Genomic DNA, 20,235 nt, shown 5'->3' on the forward strand with positions numbered 1-20,235 from the left:
CAAAGACCACTTGTCTCAAAGACAGGACTTGGACCCCTTAAAGCGGATTGCTCTTGTCTAATCACCTGTGGATTTTTGCTTATCAAAGAGTGGGTCCGCCACTCCTTATTTGTTTCATCTTTGGATATCAAGACTTCAAGAAGGATTTGTTTGGACCCTGCTTGGAGAGCAGTCCAGTCCCGAGTCATCCAGTTATGAGGTGAAGACAGGTGATCCAAGGCAGAGGCAAGCTCTGCTCCCTACCTATCCCATGGCAGTATTGGGAAACTTGCTTCTGTAGTAAGACCTGCCTCTCTTCCAGCTATACTAGTACTGAGGAAATCACTGGAGGTGAAGGATCCCTGAAGGTGTTTGCCAGCCTCTCCCATGTTTGGGAGAAATAGAAAAAGGATTTATGTTGTTCCTGAGCCCCTGAATTGGGACTCAAAACAATCTCAAAGCCAGATCAGCCAGGATCCCTGTTTATCGCCATCAAACTGCTTCAAGCCATGTTTCGAGCCTATATGACACATTCAAACCACCAGGACCCCCCGGTGCTGCTTTTAGAACTCACTTGATCTTTGAACTGCTCCCACAATGCCAAGACACCAGTTGAACCACCAAGAAGAGCAAGAAGGTATTATTGACTCCTAACCGATGCTCTGGTCCAACTTTGGGCCAAGTAGACTGGTTCAGTCCCATTTGATCTGTTTTACTTGCACAAGACATATCTTTTTACAAACATTGTGTTTATTGATTGCCTTTTACCCCTGTTTCATTACACACAGTCTGCATCATTCTATCTCTTGCATATTCTGTGTTCTTTTCACAGGGGTTATTTTTGTAGTGTTATTCTATTTAGTTATGTTTGCATATGTTGTGTTTAATTAAAGTGTATGTATATTTTTTATAGAACCTTGATTGGCCATTCCTTTTGGACTATTTGGGTTGCTACTGGTTCACTTCCACATCCCTTTTAAGATTATAGTTTGCTCTCAGCCCACATTACCACAAAATGCAAAAGAGGTATATCTATTTCACGTTTATGATTGGGATCACTCTTGCTTTGTAGGGCTAAGTAGGTGGTTTAGCCATTACTCATCATTGTACTCCTGCATGGCACACGTAATTGTGTCACAATATCCACACCTATTTGTCATGTCCCCACACTGAAAACATCCTTTGGGTGCTAAGAATGCTGGTGCCCCATTGTTAGGGATACCCTCACCCTTCATTTATGTGGGCACTGATGAGCTATGTAGCTGGATTTCCCATAATGCTTTTGGAGGCCTTTCTTGGCAGAAGGGTTTACTTTTCTCAAAATAGTTTTCTTCTGCTTTGGGTGTACTTACCTGAGTCTTTTTCTAGGCTCAAGTATTTCCATACCTGTCAGCAGCATTTGCAAGCGCCCTAGAGTCCATGATGGTCGTGCCCACTAGATTCTGGTGTAACTCTGTCTCACAGTTCTTAAGAAATGCTTGCATGCAACCAAATTAAACAGTCCCTGAAATGTGTCAACCATGATACCAGTGACGCAGCTAATTAGATACTTCACTTCAAGGACTGGTATGTAAACACCACAAAAAATTGATTTCCCCTTTTTATGAGCTCTCTAAAGATCCCATGGTATTGCTCTGGGACTTTGCAGAACTTCCTGAGGATGATAGCATTCATTTTGGGATAATCTGATCGTTCGCTGACTGTTTCTCCAAAAGCCAAATGAATGATGACATCAGTTCCTGCTGTTGGTAGGAGGCTCATTAGGGCTGCACCCCAAAATCCCCCTTCCACTTTCTGAATCTGAGAAGCTAACTCCAGTACCTCAAACCAGTCAAGATGATCTTTGCAATTGTTCAATCAAAGCTCAACTACACTTCAACTAATTAGGGTTTGTTAAGCATTGGTTTAGTGAAGTGCTCCATTCTGAGTGAACTTGTTTGCCAATTTCAATGGGACTAATGGTGGGGCTCAACTTGCCTTGAATTAATGTTTGGTGAACGCTCATATAACATTTCGTTCTCATGCAGGGAGGAAACCTACACAGTGTGCAAGTCACTGTGCGGCTGAGTGAGTCCCAGGACAGAGATATAACCAAAGTGGCTAGGCACAGGATAGGTAAAAAAGAATGTTTACAATAAATGTAGAAGTGAATGAACAACAAAAAGTGCAGACTCCTTCAACACAACGCTCTAGAGACAAAGCTGTTCTGGGGCCAGATTACAGAAGCTTTGCAACAGTGCAAGTGCAAAGTTTGAACGGTATTAGCACTAGGGCAGCATTTGCCCTATTTCTTAAAACACTGGGACATATTAGAAAACCATTGCACCATGACAAGAACAGTTTGGCATGGTATAAGCACCAAGGCAAAATTTAACCTAGTCCAAAAAAGATACATTTTCGATGCATTTTTACACGGGGGCAAAGTTTGCCCTAGTGCTAATACTATTCCGTATTGGCACTAGGGCAAACTTTGCCCTGGTGCAAAAAGACAGTGACAATGTATTATTTTTGCAGCAGGGCAATTTTTGCCCTAATGCTTATAACATGCGAAAATGCACTTGTCATGGTGCAATGGTTTTCTAATATTTCCAAGTGTTTTTAGAAATAGGGCAAACTTTGCCCCAGTGCTAATACAGTGCAATGTTTCTGTAATCTGGCCAGGTTGTTAAAGTGCTCAGTTGTCAGACTACCCTTGGAGGTTTGTGTGGAAGTTAAGGTTGAACAAATGAAGAGCCTTCACCAATTCTGGTCTGAACTCAATTATTACTAATGGGTCTGCCCTCGCAAGTGCCCATGGTGCTCTGCACAGAGACCCTCATACACAGGGGAGTGGCAACTTTTGGCTTGGGGTAAGGGGTTAAAACATAGTAGCCCATATTGCAGCAGCCCAAACCCTTAGTGCCAAGGAGCCAAACACCCATTCAAATTGTATATCTGACATTCAATAATACTTGCAAAGTAAAACACAAAGCAAACAATAATTCAGTGGCATGTAACATAACACAACGAGCAGAATTTTCTTACAGACACAACACGCAAATGTTAATATATGCAGCTGCAGAGAATAATGGCTCTGGGTTACTGAAGTGTACCCTGAAGCTTTGGTCATTTCTTTTCAGGAGCACTCCTGGATTAGCGTCTCTTAATGCCATGCTTTTTGTAAATCAGTGTATTGGATTGTTTTTAAATTTCTTGCTTCTTCGCCATTTTGCCATAACCATTGTAAATAGCTAGATTCTTTGCACAGCTTGCCTAAGTGAATTTAATCTGTTTGAAACTCTAGTTATTTGAATGCAATGAAACCAGAAATGGAGACTAATCAGTTATTGGGTTCTAAATCCTCAAACTTGCAGCTCTTATGACCAATGGTGGTATTACAGCAAAGTGGTGCCATCAATATTGGCATAAAAAACAACTCAGGTTGATTCGGCTCAGTCTAAAAAAGACATACTTAATAATGGTGTGCAAGGACACCTGGTGCATTCCACATGCCGAATGGGATTACCACAACAAAGGATCTCAGGCCCAAATAACCGGGCAGACTCAAGGAAGATGGCAAAAGACTACTTTATTATCAGTTCAACAAAGTAGGGAAACCTGGTGAACAAACAGATTGCAGTTCACACACGCTCAATGCATTTCAGTTACACAAAGGTTTTATACCTCGACATACGTCAGCTATGACATCATCCTATGTAGCTAACAGTAAAAACCTGTTGGGCGGAGGGATTGGTTAAGGGAAACGTATACCTATAGTTTATATGGGTGTAAGTATCAACATTGGATGCCCCTTCTCTAGTGGGCATTCCTTGAACCTCCGCTAACTACGTAAAATACAGATAATAGCATAACAAGAGCAGCAGATAAGTTTCTGCAACAATGTATGTTCCACCCTTGCATTGGCCTTCATGATTGGTTGGCACTCTCTTCCAACCTTAGACTTTTGGTTTGTTAGCAGCACATAAGCAACGAAACCCAGGTGCAAGGGAACAACTTCAGACAACTGCCTTCTGGGCTAATTAACCTACCATCTCTCATTAGTTTGGCCCTAAGCCAAGGCTTCTTCTTTGTGGTTGACCTTGCTGAATGTTCTTTTCCTCTGGTCTTTGAAGGGAGTGAAGGTACATCCGGCACATCTCTCTGTGCCGGAGAGATGCGGACCCAGGGCTTATGGCCAAAGATATGTCTTGTGGTTCTGTTCTGGATGAGTTGTAGAGGATGGAGAGTAGAAGTAGGAAGATTGAGAAAGAGGCTTTTTCAATAGTTAAGCCTAGAGAGAACCAGGGCTCTCGAGGTGGCGAGCTTCTGGGGGAAAGTGAGAAAAGGTAGAATACCTCTGAGGAGGTGCAGTTGGCAGTTGGACTTTTTGCAGATGTCTGAGATGTGAAAAGAGAAGGAGAGAGTGGAGTCGAAGATGACCCCAAGATATTTTGCCTCATTGATAGGCAAGGGTGCATGGCCAAGGAAGGCAGGCCAGTGAGAGAGTGGGAAAGCGGGAGCAGGGGTTCCAATGAGTACGATCTATGTCTTACTGGCATTCAGGCAGAGATCATTAGCAGCACACCAAGCCTGAATTGCGGATAGACATTCCAGGATAAGCGAGGTGGAGGCCGAAGGTAGCCTGAAAGAGAGCTGCGTGTCATCCGCATAACACTGAAGTTAGAGGTAAAGGTAGAAATCCTATGGGCCATGGGGGCCAAGTAGATGTTGAAAAACCAGGGTGAAAGGTTAGATCCCTGGGGGACACCACGAGTAGAGAGAGTAGAGGAGAGAAAAGGCCCGAGTTCCACCTAGGAGTTCCGGTGAGAGAGAAAGGAGGCGAGCCAAGCCAGGGCCTGATCTGTGATGCCCAGGGTATCACTGAGACGGGTGATCAGGATGTTGTGGTTTACCGTATCGAAAGCAGAAGAAAGATCGAGAAGAATGAGGACAGAGGGAGAGTTAGTGTCAAGATTTTAGAGCATGTCTTCACGGGTGTTCAGAAGAGCAGTGTCTGTGCCTCTGGATGCACTAAAGCCAGACTGATAGTCATGGAGACAACCAACAGATTCAGTATGGAGGGTAAGTTGAGTGATAGCCAGCTTCTTCAGGAGTTTTCCTAGGAAAAGGGTGATGGAGATCGGGCGATAGTTTGCCGGGATGGACGGGTCGGCAGAAGGTTGTTTGAGCAGAGGGTGCATAAGAGAGTGCTTGAGAGGGGAAAACACCAGTGGTGAAAGAGAGGTTGCAGAGGTCAGCCAAGCCTGGAGTTTTGGGGGACAGGGGTCCACTTGTTTGGAAGAGGTTTTCATAGACCAGACTTGTCTAGCAACCTCATCAGGTGTGACTCTGGAGAGGGAGGAGGTTAGAGGAGGAAGGGTGGGGGCAACCACAGGGGGCCCAAGAGATGTTGGTGCAGGAGGAGGAGCAGAAGAGAGTGAGGACAGGATGTCCTGTGTTTTGGTGGTGAAATGTGCAGCCAGGGCTGAGCGAAGGGCCTGTGTGGGTGCAGTAGAGGATGCGGCTGTAGTAGGGTTGGCCAGCTCCCTGCAGGCTTTAAAAAGATTGGCCGTGTTGTTAGATGCCATGGAGATGCAGGCTTGAATGTAGACTCTTTTCTTGGAGCAGATACAGAGTCTATGTTGCCTTCGAAGAGGGCAGCCAGATCGGATTCGTACCAAGAGTTGTACTTTTTGGCAGGCTTGAGTCAGACTCTCATGAAAGGAGCAAGAATCTCAAGAGTGTTGGAGATGGAAGGGTGAAAATTAGAGAGGGCTGTATCAGGGTGGGAGTCAGCCACCGGAGTAGAAGGAGGATAGTAGGTGGAGGCAAAGGCAGCCACTGACATTCTTTTCATGGGTCGGATGACCTTTAAGGCAGGAGGTGGTGTAGGGTGTGGCATTGCAAGAGGAGAAGAGAGCTTCAAGTGAGAAGAGAATGATCAGTCCATGAGAGAGGGGAAGTGAGAGGACTAGAGAGTGGGATGTCTGTGGCGATGAGAGCATCCAAGTGTGCTGGACCAGAGGGTAGAATGGAAAGAGCAATGGAGTCACACAAGTTGTAGAAAGTTCCTGAGGAGTCTGGAGAGTCAAGATGGATGTTAAGATCCCCCAGCAGGAGGAGTTGGGAAGAGGAGGAGAGGAGAGAAGAGGCCACGTCAGCCCATTCTGAGAGGAAGAGGGTGGACTGGCCAGGCAGCTGATAGAAGGTGGCCAGAGTAAGAGAGGGGGCAGGGGAGAGAGAGAGCCTGCAGTCAGACCAGGCTTTCAAAAGAGGAGAAGACCTGAGTAGGGATAATGGAAACAGGAATCCACTCATGAAAGATCAGGGCTACTCCGCCTCCTGGCCCGTTGGGCCTGGGCGCAGAGAGGATCTTGTAGCCTTAAGGGAGAAGTGTGTCAAAAATCGTGACAGAGCTGTCCTTAAACCATGTCTCAGTAAGAGCAAGAACATCAACGCCCGGGAGTTCAAGGAGGTGGCAGATGTCAGAGGAGTGCTTGACGGCTGAGCGAGAGTTTAGTGTGGCAACATGGAGCAAGTTGCCACTTTTGAAGGACTTTCAGGGGGGCGCAGGGGACAGAGGCCCCCCATAAGCGGCAAGAGTGGCTGAGAGATACAGGTAGGGGGAGGAAGAGGAGACAAGGATGACAAGGGTGTCAGTAAGGAGGGTGCGGGCAAAGAAGCGGAGGTAGTGAAAGAAGGCAAGGGAGTCAATATGGGAGGGGCTGCAGGAGGCAAGAGGGCTCCAGATGTGGCGGCAGTGGGTGGCCAGGGCAGCAGGGTGGGAGAGGATGACGAGGTTGTCAGTGTAATGAGAGTAGTCAGGGGAGGCTGTACAGTAGGAAGTGACAAGAGGGGGAGTTGTGAGGGATGAGGTGAGGAAAGTAGGTGGCAAGTAAGCCAAGGTGGGCATAGTTGGCAGGGGAGCCTGGACAGCCGTAGAAGTAGGTGGCAAGGGAGCCAGTGAGGAGGAAAAAGGAAAGTTGATAAGGCGAGGAAGGAGCCTATCAAAAACTAAGAGGTTGGCTGCAGGCCATTGTACCAGGATGGTACCATTTCGATAGACATTTATGATGGCCGTGGAGGTGGAAAAGGAGGCCAGAAGGGCCTTCCAGCGGGAGCCACCATTTATGTGTGAGGAAGGGTAAGGAGAGAGCAAAGCGTCCATATGGAGAGTCTATAGGTCGGGAGAAGGAACGACTAAGAGGATGTCGGTGAGTGTCTCTCTGGCGGAAGCACTGACGTAGGTGTCAGCGATAGGAAGGCCTGGGGTGGAGGCCAGTATGTCCTTCTTGAGTTTATTCCTGCCTGACCTAGTGAGAGGTGAAGGATATGTGATGGAGAAGCAATTAGAGTAGATGGGCAAGATAGAAAGTGCCATAGAAAGGGGCATATGGTGTGGCACACTTAACCAGGTAGCGCAGTTGAGGTACATGGGAAGAGGTAGGCAAGGAGGGAGCAAGCGCACAGGAGGACACAAACAGGGTAGGGAAGAAACAATGGGAGATGACGGGTGTACGGGAACAGATAACAGACCAGATAGAGGACAGAGGGGGTAACCTGTCAGCACATTCACATGAAAAGCAGGATGTGGGCACAGCTAAAACGACTTTAAACTGCAGCACAACAATCAGGATGTGCACACAGCTAAAACAATTTTAGACAGTAAAACAATCAGGATGTGCACAGAGCTAAATCCGATATTAAACAGCAGCACAACAATCAGGATGTGCACACAGCTAAATTCGATTTTAAACAGCAGCAGCACAGTCAGGATGTGCACACAACTAAAACCGATGTTTAACAGCAGCAAAACAGTCAGATGTGCACACAGCTAAAAACGATGTTAAACATCAGCAAAACAGTCCGGGTGTGCAGAGAGCTAAAAACGATTTTTCTTTTAGGTCAAAAGGTATAGCAGCACAACAGTACAGTGGTGTAGAGAGTGGAGGTGAAAGCCCAGGAGGGAAGTAGGTGTTATAGCTTGGTGCTTGGAAACAATAAGACATAAGAAAAGAATTGGTGCTTTCTGAGATAGTTTAAAGAGATTGTCATGTGAGGCACAAAGTCCGGAGGATGAAGCAGGCAGTATAGCAATAGTCCACACTTATGTGATAGCTGAGCGGGCAGTCACATAGCCCAAGAGCGCCTGGATGAGGTACCAAGCCTCCAAGTGCATGTTGATGGACAGGAAATGACAGGGCCTTAGATGAAGGCCTTTGATGCTGGAGCTGGCTCCCGCCTCCCGGTGCACTCGATTGGGTGAAATAGATTCTATTGGCCAATCACAGGGGCCAGCTCACACACAAAGGCAGGCTCCACTATAGGGAGCAGCAGTGGCCATCTTGGAAGGTGGCAGAGACAAGGAAAGCAGGCAGAAAGGTTGCCTAAAAGTTATTTTCTTTCAACAGTGCAAGCAGGATGCTCAAACAACACATACCATTTTGCTGCAACAGCAATCTTAATTGTGAAAGAGTAAATAATGCAAAAAACACTATGCTACTTGTAATCACAATGTTTCTTTTAAAAAATAAGTGGATGCCTCCAATCCTTTTTTCATGGGACTGATGGCCTTACCTTCATGATGGATCCCATTTCAGATGAGTGGAGGAGGCAGGAGGGGGTGGCCAGGAGAGAGCACATTGCTCTGCTGCTCTGCTGCTTGTTGCTGGATGAAAATTGAAAGAGTGACAAGATTCCAGGGCCTAGATAAAGCCCGCCTCCCGGTGCACCTGATTATTATCACAAAGCTAGTCAGGTAGGGCGCTCAGTGGGTTTGGATCCTGCTGCTGAAGTTTGTGTGCACTCGTCAAGTCACATATTCTTATTCCTGCACTCAGCTTTTAATCTTCCCGAGTTGGGCAACATGCGCATCATTTCATTAGGTGAACAAGACATCTTGAATTAAAGTAGACGCACTTTGAAAAATGTGTATTTTTATTAAGCTGCCCTTATCACATTGGTTTAAAGACTCGTGAAGGAAGATGAGTCTTTGCATATTCATATTTTGCACATTTATTCTAAACTTCATGTCATAGCACAGGCCTCCTACCACAATGGTGTTCAATTCTATTTCTTTATCATTAATGTTCCTGTTAGGATTCCCGTAGGCCGACTTTGTTTAGCAAGTGTGAAAAATAATCTTGTGTTCTTTCGGCAAATTCCAATATGCTGCATTTTGTGGTCAGCCTTGTAAAAGATACAAGACTGAATGAAACTGGCCTTCTGGTATATCCTGGTCATGTGTGATACCTCCAACCGAGCTTTGGAAGTTTCACTTTGCTATGCTTCCACAAACACGTATTTAATCCATCTCCTAAAAGGCCTATATAATACAGCCAAGACAGTATACAAGCATAGGATTCTACAAGGAAGCGTTTGGAAATAAACATCTGCCATACCCCTGGAATTCTGATTATTTGCCCAAGTTTACTATGCTGCATTAGATTTTACTGAAGAAAGACACACATAGAGGATGTCTCTTTTAAGCAGTTTGGCTGCAAAGGATTCCAGTAACAAAGTGCGCTGGCTGATTAGGTTTATTCTCAGTGTTCATTAAAGGGCCTCTAAGGCTTGCACCATTGGCTGGAAGTGCCTACTGTTCTCATAAGCAGTACAATTTGAGCATCCACCAACACTTTCTTTCTCCACTGTAAATGTGAGTAGCAGTGTGCTCACTGAGGTAACTTCTATATATAGCCCTGGAAAATATTTATGGACACCTGGTGGCTTTTCAATGACCTCATGAAGACCCTGCTTAATGTAGCATTGTTTAACATATTTTGTTTCTGCTCTGACATAGCGAAGAGGGGAAGCTTTGAAAACATTGGTATGGTACCCACGTCCCACATATATTTTGTTGCGCTGCGGGGAAAGTCAGAGCTCCAAGGGGCGGGGAGAAGGGAAGGCTGATTAGGGGACCTCAGACACAGGGAAGTCCAATCAAGTGAAGATATGTTTTAAGTGTGGGAGCACATTTCATTTTGCTAACTCAGAGACTTGTCTGCTGTTAGGTATATCTTACATTTTTATGCCAAATCTCTTCCACTTGTGAGACCCCCCCCAGCACTTTTTTCTGGACTACTGGGATTTTTTGACTGTTCTCCTGGATGAGTGGGACAATGTTTACCACTCATTCATTTTTTTGCTCTCACCATGCGAACCCTTATTCATTATTTGTATACTTATGTTATGGAGTCATGCTCTCCTCCATATTTTCTAAGGCATCTGTAATTTACTTTTACAGCACACAGCACTTTTTGTGCAGTGTTGACCTTCCCTTTTTATTTCCAAAGGATAGGGGGATACGTTTAATCCTTCTTACCCTTTCTTTTGTGAGCTCTACCCATACCACCTCATGTGGAGTGCTGATGGGTTAAGCTGTACCCCTTTCTCACTGCTTCTGTAACTTTCTGCTTACAGTGACAAGCTCATCTGAATGGCTGGTGGCAGTAGATATATCCTACTGACTTAGTGTCTTTTTTTTTACCATGTCTGTGTTCACAGTAGCAGTAATGCACAGAAAGGTTACAATGGACCCAAAATGGTGGCTGTCTTCTTTTTTCATCAGCCATGATGGCTTGTCCCTTCTTGTTCCTTCTTCTGCCGTGCTGGGTGGAGGAGGTCTTGGTTTGACTTTTGTCTTGGTTCGGAATCCTTTGAGAAGCCTACCAAGGCTCCAGAGTGTCAGTGAGGACAGGAAGCAGGGGAGGATCCCGAAACACCACTGGTCTTTGTCTTCTGGCAAGCCTGCTTGGAACAGTTCCAACTGGGAGGCTGGCTGTCCTAATAAGACAGCCACCCCCCAAAGTTTGAATGGAGCATGAGTGCTGATTGGCTGGGTTCCTGGATAAAAGGTGAGGATCCTGGTGCACAGACAGTCGACCACTGGAACTGAAGATCTGAAGAAGTTGATGACCAGAGACACCTGCAGCACCTTCAAGCAACCATAGAAGCCTGCTGAAGTGACCACTGCTGTCCTAACCCTGTTTTCAAATTGACAGGGAAGCTCTGAAGAGTATGACTTCCTCCCTTTGACTAGTGGGCCTAATCATTGCTAAGACGAGCTGGACATCGAGCCATCCCACGACATGCTGTGACCTTCCTGGGCTGCAAACCGCCTATACCCTGGAACCTGCAACCACTTTGTGGTGCATCATCTTGCCACAAGCAATTTCTGCCGAAACTTTAGTAGACTCCTTCCGGACCTCCAGAGGCAAGATTTCACTCCTCAAAGTCCTCTCACCAGAGTGCAGGGCCGAGCAAGCAAGGCGAATCGGACGGGCAGTAACCATACTTCATTGGTGTCTGTAAAAAAGCACCAAAACAACACATATGCATTGGAGCATGAATAATCCTTTGCTGGGGGTCCCCTCTCTTGACTGCTGCTGCATAATCCCTTCAATAGTCCCTCCTTTCATCACCATGACCAAGGAACAGGAGACCGGGTATGTAGCTGCTGCTTCGTGAAGGCGTCCAACTCATCATCTTCATCACTCCTCAGGTACTGTGAGACTCTTGGTAATACTTACCATGAGTTGTTCTGTTGATCTTTGTTGCTGGAGTGCTGATTCCAGTGTTTGGGTTTTCACCCATACGCGTTCGCCGAGGCCTAATGCTTGTGTGCATTCAGGGAGCATTCTCCGAAGTCCCTGAAACCTTTTTGACCAACAAAAGCTTACTACCTACTTGTAATTGAATAATCAATTGACACTTTGCCAACTGGGAGGCTGGCTGTCCTAATAGGACAGCCCCCCCCTAAAGTTTGAATGGAGCATGAGTGCTGATTGGCTGGGTTCCTGGATAAAAGGTGAGGATCCTGGTGCACAGACAGTCGACCACTGGAACTGAAGATCTGAAGAAGTTGATGACCAGAGACACCTGCAGCACCTTCAAGCAACCATAGAAGCCTGCTGAAGTGACCACTGCTGTCCTAACCCTGTTTTCAAATTGACAGGGAAGCTCTGAAGAGTATGACTTCCTCCCTTTGACTAGTGGGCCTAATCATTCCTAAGACGAGCTGGACATCGAGCCATCCCACGACATGCTGTGACCTTCCTGGGCTGCAAACTGCCTATACCCTGGAACCTGCAACCACTTTGTGGTGCATCATCTTGCCACAAGCAATTTCTGCCGAAACTTTAGTAGACTCCTTCCGGACCTCCAGAGGCAAGATTTCACTCCTCAAAGTCCTCTCACCAGAGTGCAGGGCCGAGCAAGCAAGGCGAATCGGACGGGCAGTAACCATACTTCATTGGTGTCTGTAAAAAAGCACCAAAACAACACATATGCATTGGAGCATGAATAATCCCTTGCTGGGGGTCCCCTCTCTTGACTGCTGCTGCATAATCCCTTCAATAGTCCCTCCTTTCATCACCATGACCAAGGAACAGGAGACCGGGTATGTAGCTGCTGCTTTGTGAAGGCGTCCAACTCATCATCTTCATCACTCCTCAGGTACTGTGAGACTCTTGGTAATACTTACCATGAGTTGTTCTGTTGATCTTTGTTGCTGGAGTGCTGATTCCAGTGTTTGGGTTTTCACCCATACGCGTTCGCCCAGGCCTAATGCTTGTGTGCATTCAGGGAGCATTCTCCGAAGTCCCTGAAACCTTTTTGACCAACAAAAGCTTACTACCTACTTGTAATTGAATAATCAATTGGCACTTTGCCTTTTCTACAGCTGTGCCTTACCTACTTTCCCTCCAATCTGTTTAAAAAGTGCTTACTTGCTATTGTTGGTGTTCATTCATTTTATTCCTACAACAGAACCTATCTGAATATTTATCTTTGCCTTTTGGATATATAAAATAAATAACTATTTTTTGCATAACTTTTTTGCATAACTCCAAGCGTGTAAGTGATTTGTTGGGCCTATGTATTTTATAAATTATTTGTACTAACCTACAGCTCACATTTCCTTCCTAAGATAAGCTTGGCTGCTCTGCCACCCTACCAAAATCTTGAGTGGTACAGGCCTATACTAGAAGTTGGAGCTCTGTATACCAAGGGGATAGTTTTATAAAGTCCTACCATATGTGGACTTTAGAAAAACTCCCTAACTTCTGCGACAGTGGACTTCAGGAAGTGTGGTAAGAAGGGGAACGTTGCCAGGTGCTGTGATAATGTTTCAAAGGGGAGTGTGAGGGAAGTCACAGTAGTGGTGGATGAGAGTGGTGAGGCAAGTCCAGAAGGAGACAATTTCTCTGTAAGCCAAGTAGGCAGTCGACTCAGAAGATGGGGGAAGCCCCATGCAAATATGAGTGTAAATGGTGTGAAAGTTCCCATGTTAATTGATTCTAGCTTAGATTATACTATAAATAGCTCTAAGGACTGGGACGGAAAGTTAAATGCAAAGCACATTAATTAGGGAGGACCTGCAGTAAGAGCGAATGCATATGGTGGAGTGAAGATAGACATTGCTGGAGTTCTTCAAGCCAGGCTAGAGTGCAAAGAACTTATGACTGTGGTCGGCGTTTTGGGGATAGTACTGGAGCACAGTGTTCCCAGTATGGTGGCAGTGGTGAATGAGGATGTTGCAGGGGGAGTGGAAGAGGAGTCTAAGGATGTTTATAGAGAGACGTTGGGATGGCTTAAGGGCTTACATCATTAGATCTGACTGAACGAGGAGCCTGAGCCAGTGGTGGCAAAGTAAAGGAGTGTTATCCGCATATGTATAATGGAGGAGGCAACGGGCTAGTTGCGCAAACTGGAACCAGAGGGAATTATTGATTAGGTGGAGGCTTCCAAGTGGGTTTCACCCATTGTGGTGGCATGGAAACCCAATGGACAGATCCGTTTGAGTGTGGATTTCAGACTGCTGAATCATAGTGTTGCAGTGGGCAGGTACCCATTTCCTAACAGAGGATAGATGGTCAATTTGGTGGCGGGAGCTGAAGGTTTTAGTACCCTTGACCTTGATTCTATATGCCACCAAGTTAGGCTTCATCCTAGCTAGTGTGATCTCATGACATTTGTAACTGAAGATGGTACATATCGATTAAAGAGGAGGCCATTTGGTTTGGTGTCAGCTGCAGTATTCTTCCAGAGAGACATGCACATGTTGTTTAGGGATCTCAAAGGGGTGGTTTGTTTCCAGGACAATATTCTAGTCAGTGAAGTACTGAGCGAGAACATGAATTGAGACTGAGCAGAGTTATGTGTATAATTTTGGAGGCATCATTGACGCTGAGGAGGGTAAAGTGTAAGATACGGGTGCTATCAATGAAATATCTTGGTCACACCTTGAGTGGCGGGGGTGCTAGGAAGGGGCTGGTATCTGATTGCAAACCTTTGGTGGGAGTTTCCACAACTCGTGGTCTGGAAGGAATATCTTAGAGGATCATCAGGTGGGTCACCTCCATTACAAGGACATGCGTTTTCCATTCACCATGTGGCAGGTAAGGAAAACGTAGTGGCAGATTTATTTTCCGAAGCAAGGTGAGGTGGAGAAGAGGTAGAGGTGATGATGAGGTGGAGGAGATGAAGAACAAGTCTGTGGTATGTGGGTGAGTGGCCATCAAGCAAGAGTGGGATGCAGAAATGGAACAGGCTGTGGAGCTAAGGGATGTTGTTAGCAGAGTGGAGTAAAGATGGAATAGGCTAGTGGATTATCTGGGATTTAAGGAGTTCAATAAAGTAAAGGATGAATTGAACACTGAAGATGGTTTCCTCTGCAAGGGAGGTAGAATAGTGCCTCCTTTGGGAGTAAAACAAAAATTGGAAGTCGGTCATGAGGGATATCTAGGCATGATCAAGGTCAACGGTAGGCTTTGTTGTGATTATTGGTGACCTGTCATTGATTCAGATGTTGAAAACAATGGTCAATTAATGCAGCGTGTGCCTTGATGCTGACACGATTTCGATGAGCAGGATCCAGCCATTAAAGCTATTGGAATTTACCAGCTTACCTTGGGAGTTTGTGCATTGGCTATTCTAGGTGCTCTTGCTGGTGACAGGGGGCTCAAGAAGTACAATCTGGTTCTAATGGATCTCTACTCAAAGGGGGTAGAGACTCAGGTGGTGAGGTAGGCTGACTTGAAGGCAGTGGTTGAATTATTGGAAAAGGTTATCCAGAGATAGGGTTTCCCAGTAAGTTACTGACAGACAATGGGGTTCAGTTATCCACAGGACTGGTACCCTTTGAGGTGCTGAGGTTTTAGGAAGCTGCATAGTGCAATGTTCTCCTCGTGATTGGGATGAACGAGATTTGTGGAATGGGATGAAAGGAAACTGAAGTGAATGAGACAGGGAACACATTAAGGTGTGGTATGATCTTCAGAAGAATGTTAAAAGGAGTGATTTTTGGGAAGGGGAGCAAGTACGGGGGAAAAAAGGCAGGATATTCTGTAAAGGTTTTGGGGGCCACAAAAGATACAGCAAGTATATGATGATGCAGTAGTCATGGATGACGGGAGGGCATGGAATAAAGGTAAGCTTTCCAATGTGAAGGCGTATGAGGGATAAGCGGAAGGAATTGACTGCATAAGGAGTTAGTTGGAACCTCATTGTTAACGTTCGTTAAGTAGCAGCCTTTGTTTCTGTATTATTTCATGATTATAAGAAGGGAGGTGTGTTCTATATTAGGTCTGTTGTTTCCAGATCATTACTGTAGCTCTCACGCCCCCAGCAGGGTGGCATACATGGCCAGTAACAGCCTGCCAGCCATATGGTTGTGGGCTGTTACCATCCTGTATCCTGCTAGGGTGTGATTGCAGTTCGCACCCCAGGGTTTGCCTGGGGGTTGCCTGGGGTGCAATTAGTTTATTTATCTTTCCCGGGAGATGGACTGCACTTATTGCTCAATGCTAATCTCCAGAGGGAAAAACAAAAAAAACTTTTCCATTTCTATGGTGGCAGCCGGGAGTGTGAGGAACACTGGTATCAGACCACAGAGCTCCGATCCAGCAGGTAAGTGGGGTAGAGGGGTGGGGGTGGAGAAGGGGTTTGGTTTATTGTGGGGGGACAGGGAGGTGGGGAGGCAACAGGGAGAGACTACCTATTGCATCCCCACATAAATAAAAGATGGCGTCACCCGGGGAAGTGCCTTGGGTGGCTGGAAACAGCAGGAGGAGACTGAATTCACCCCTATCCAAGCCACTTGATTGGCTAAGCGCCCTTCTCCGGGTGCGAATGCTGAATCATTACATAAGCAACATTCTACGTGGAGTTCCCAGTATTGGCTGTGGAACTTTGTGAGCTACACTCAAAATGGAGTTCCCAGCATTGGCTGTAGAGCCTCTTGTTGTGTTTACTACTAACATGAGGTTCTACTGATGAATTGATGCTGGGAGCTGAGAGGCTGAGGTGCTCTTGGGGACCTTGCTACCTACTGCTCTGGACTCTGTTATATACAATAAAGCAAACCATCAGTTTGATCCTTAGCCGAGTCTGTTACCTTTCATTATACACTCACAAAATGAGCCATTCTAGTCACCTGAGCCAAGTGCATATCTTTAGAATTTACAGAACACATCGATCCAATAGGTTTAAACACAGCAAACAATAATCCAAAATAATCTGTTTCAAGTCAAATGTATAGTTTATAAGTTTATAATTGTCAACATTTGCAACCAAATGTTGAGTGGTTTTTTAAAATCCCATTTTTGCCCACTGGTACCTGCGTTAAAACCGGACAGTTGGTTCGAGTTTATTCAGAAGGTGTTACGGACATCATCTGTCGATGGGAGGGCCAGGCACACAAATAACCTGTTTCACATTTTCTCATAGCAGGAAAGCAAGCACACCCTGTGGCTTTCTGTCTGATTAGCTGTAGTTATTTTATGTTTGCTCCCCACCATTTTATGGGACATTTTCATTGTCAGAGGCAAAAATATTTTGTACATTAGTGGGCACTGGAGCCCAGCAATGGCATAGGCCGTCGTCCCCTCCCTGGAGACAAATTCCGTCCTCGTTGTTAGGCAATAACACTGTCACCTCTACGAGGCCCTGGCTCATTGACTAGAGAAATGACAGAATCCCGCTCTTCCGTGAACTCGTCTCTGTCTGCCACTTGGCCCAGTAATACATTCCTGACCACGCCATCTGCTCACAACAGCCAGTTATTATCTGTTTACTTGTGCTGTTCAGTTGTCAGAGTTAAGTCAGGCAGAAAGGAACGGCTTATGCGGTGTCCCAAATCCAAGGTTGACATGGCTTTCTGTGTTGTCATTGCTATAAGCCAAACGGAACATTTTCTCCCATCACATTCGCCTCCTTTGTCTTGCATTACAGGTCCCGGAGTGGTGTGCAGAGTACTGCCTTTCCGTCCACTATCAACACGGAGTGGTGGCCTGCTCGCAGGTACACACGCAAACAGCAATGTGCCTGGCGATGCGTGTAGCTGACGAGATGGATGTCAATATTGGACATGAGGTCGGGTACACGGTTCCGTTTGACAGCTGCTGCAGCAGTGAAACCATTCTGAGGTTTGTGCGATTTACGTGATCTGCATCCGACTCTAGAGAATATGACATTTATGTTAAACACTGGAAAGGTTGCGGTAGGACAAATGCTGGGGACCCTTCCACATGCCACTGAGTGATAACAGTAATGTTTGTAAAAATGTACAAAAACCATAGGACCTACACAGCCTTTGTCATTGCAGAAAATATTACTGTAGGTCAGCAATAGCTCTATTTCTAGTCGGATGCTTGCACCCTACACAGTGAACTCTCCTGCTACAGGAAACGTAATGTTCCTAGTTGGTCTGTTGACTGTTGCATCCCGTCCTTGCTTTGTTACTGGTGCATTGCATCTTGGCTTTCTGGTTCAAGCATTCAAGCAATTATTTATTTATTTATTGTTGTTTTTAGTTCAAATGAACTTTCAAGCAATTGGATGTTGCATACTGTGTAGAGTCACAAGAAGAAAGTCATTTTAGGGTTCAGCTCACAGGCGTTGCAAGGCCTGGTGAAGTAAAACAATAATGCAATGAGTAAGAAGTGAGAGGAACGTGTTCTCGGATTGATATATCCGGGCCATTGCATTGTTTGACCAGGTTCCCACCATCTACACACGCCTACTCTGCCGATATTTCCAGGCCATTATTTGAGAATTTAAACAATATATATATATATATATCACACTTTATAATAAATTAATATCTGATGGTACATTTAGACATATGATGTTGATCAACAATGGGTAATCTGGCACTAGCACACTTCTTTACAATCAATGAGGAGTTAGTATAGGATGGATAAAGTAGCAAAACGACTTTTATGATTTCAAGGGAAAAGCAATGAGGAATAAAATGCAGTACAGAAATACTTGATATGATTTTAGCAAAAGATAAAATAATCACTTTTTCTCTGGCAATTCACCCCCCTCCCCTATGCAATGTAAGAAATGGAAGGAGATGGAAGTAACACACACAGTTCTTAGGAATGCAATCAAATATAATTCAGTTCACCCCAGCAAGCTTAGACCACAGATAGAAGTTTGAAACACAGGCCCAAAATGCTTTTAAAAGGTGATGGCAATGAAGTGAGAAATATGATGAAAATGGATTTAATTCAGGGGGAGTGGTAGCTACTTGGGATAAGTTCAGGCTCACTTTAGCAATGATTCAGAGATGGTGATTAAGAGGCAAACGAATTTTTAGCAAGGAAAGAAATGACTGCTGATGGTTACACGTGGCTGGATTTTTAACCAAATCGCAAATCGCGGTAAAATTCGCGAGTGCGTGAATCGTGATTGCGGAAAAAGTATAAGGAGTAGGGAGTCGGTTCTATGCTTCTTGGAAAGATTAGATTCTAAGCTTTCAGATGAAAGTTAAACCAAGTTCGTAGCCCAAACGGTTCCAGAGATACCGACGATTAAATAAAGGTCGTTTTTTGGATTTTAAGTAAACTCAAAATGACAGGTGACAGCTTTGCAGCTGCAGAATTGACAAATGACAGTGGTGCAGCTTTACAAATGACAGGTGACAGTAAGGAGGCAGTTCTACTGAGGTTAAATAGATTGAATTATATTACTTTAAACTAAGAGATTTGGTTTTGCCCCGTCCTAGCTGTACTCACAATATATTTGGAAGGACTGGGTCTCGTCACGGATCCGATCAATTTGGCTAGCGGCACTTCACAGCGATCTGGTCTCTGGGTCTGCGGTTCTGCACGGTCTGGTCTGGCACTGGTCTGGTCTGTCCGGATACAGCGGTCTTTGCATGGCTCATGGATCTCTGCACTGGTCCTAGCAAAAGTTCTTGGCAAGGGATTCAAGCAGCTCGCCCGGCTGTGAGTAGCTTACAATGATTTGAGGCCTGCTGCAGAGAACTCAGCTTGTGGTTTTAGGCCTCTGATTTAGGTTGTAAAGTATAAGTTCTAGATTCTGGAGTATGTAGCTGGAGTGAGTCTGGAACTGGTATCTTCTGGATGTTGTGTGGTCCAGCAAAATGCTCCGCAGCAACTGGATTTGAATCCCTCTCTAGCTTCCAGTGGCTCTTTTTATGTCTTTTGAAAATGCGTGTGTGCCTGGGCCTAGCTAAACCTGCCCCTCTCTACTTGTCATTGGCCCAATTCTCCCTTCTCCCATGATTGGGGGAAGGAAATGTGAGTCAGAGTGATGCTGTAGGTTTTATGGTCAGAGGAACCTCCCCTGGTCAGTTTGCCCACAAATCTATATTTGATTCAAATACATCCTTCCCAGATATACAATTTGTTGAAATTACATGTGCACATTATATATTCCTTATGGTCCATGCTTGTCCGCCTCTGATCTTCCTGGGGGCTTGCATTCAAAAATGACAACATATTGCGCTTTTTAACTGGTTTTGCAATATCGGACATTTACCCAAATTTACACACATGTGTGCAAGGATTATGGACATTAATTGATGAAGTGTCAGATTTTTAACATGCAGACATTTGGAGTGAGACCCTATTTTCCGCTAGCAACCCCCCAGAATACACCACAGGGTCCTAACGCATCTCAAAATGTTCACAGAAAAATCACAAAAATAATGATATTACTTATATAATTCTGACAAGTCCGCACTATGAGTTATCTATCTTTTTAAAATTATGCTCTGGCCCAGATGGGTGTGGTTTAGGTTCCAAAGCACATGGGGGAAGCTTCTGCCTGTCCCCGCCTCCAGCTCGGGTGGCTCCCAGAGGCACTTCCCCTCCCACTTCTCCCAAGAGGAAGCCACTTTTACGACGCCCCCAATATAACATTTGCCTGAATCCAGGACAGGCCTTTGTTCACCTCCCTGTAGTCCCCAGCTGCTCCACCCCTATTCTAATCAGAGAGGTGACAACTCCTTTTGGCAAGGGGAAG

General features: G+C 45.4%; 1 protein-coding gene across 1 annotated transcript in view; it reads left to right on the forward strand.

Moving 5' to 3' along the window:
* Window positions 1–20,235, forward strand: part of DHX32 (DEAH-box helicase 32 (putative)) — an 864,748-nt gene that overhangs the window by 60,582 nt on the left and 783,931 nt on the right. Inside the window, exon 2 of the mRNA XM_069611492.1 lies at window positions 17,191–17,384. Within this exon, the coding sequence (XP_069467593.1) occupies window positions 17,191–17,384 (194 nt within the window). The remainder of the gene's footprint in view (window positions 1–17,190; window positions 17,385–20,235) is intronic.

This window comes from Ambystoma mexicanum, chromosome 8 (assembly GCF_040938575.1).
Source record: "Ambystoma mexicanum isolate Mex_15411 chromosome 8, UKY_AmexF1_1, whole genome shotgun sequence".
In the NCBI taxonomy this organism is placed as follows: Eukaryota; Metazoa; Chordata; class Amphibia; order Caudata; family Ambystomatidae; genus Ambystoma; species Ambystoma mexicanum.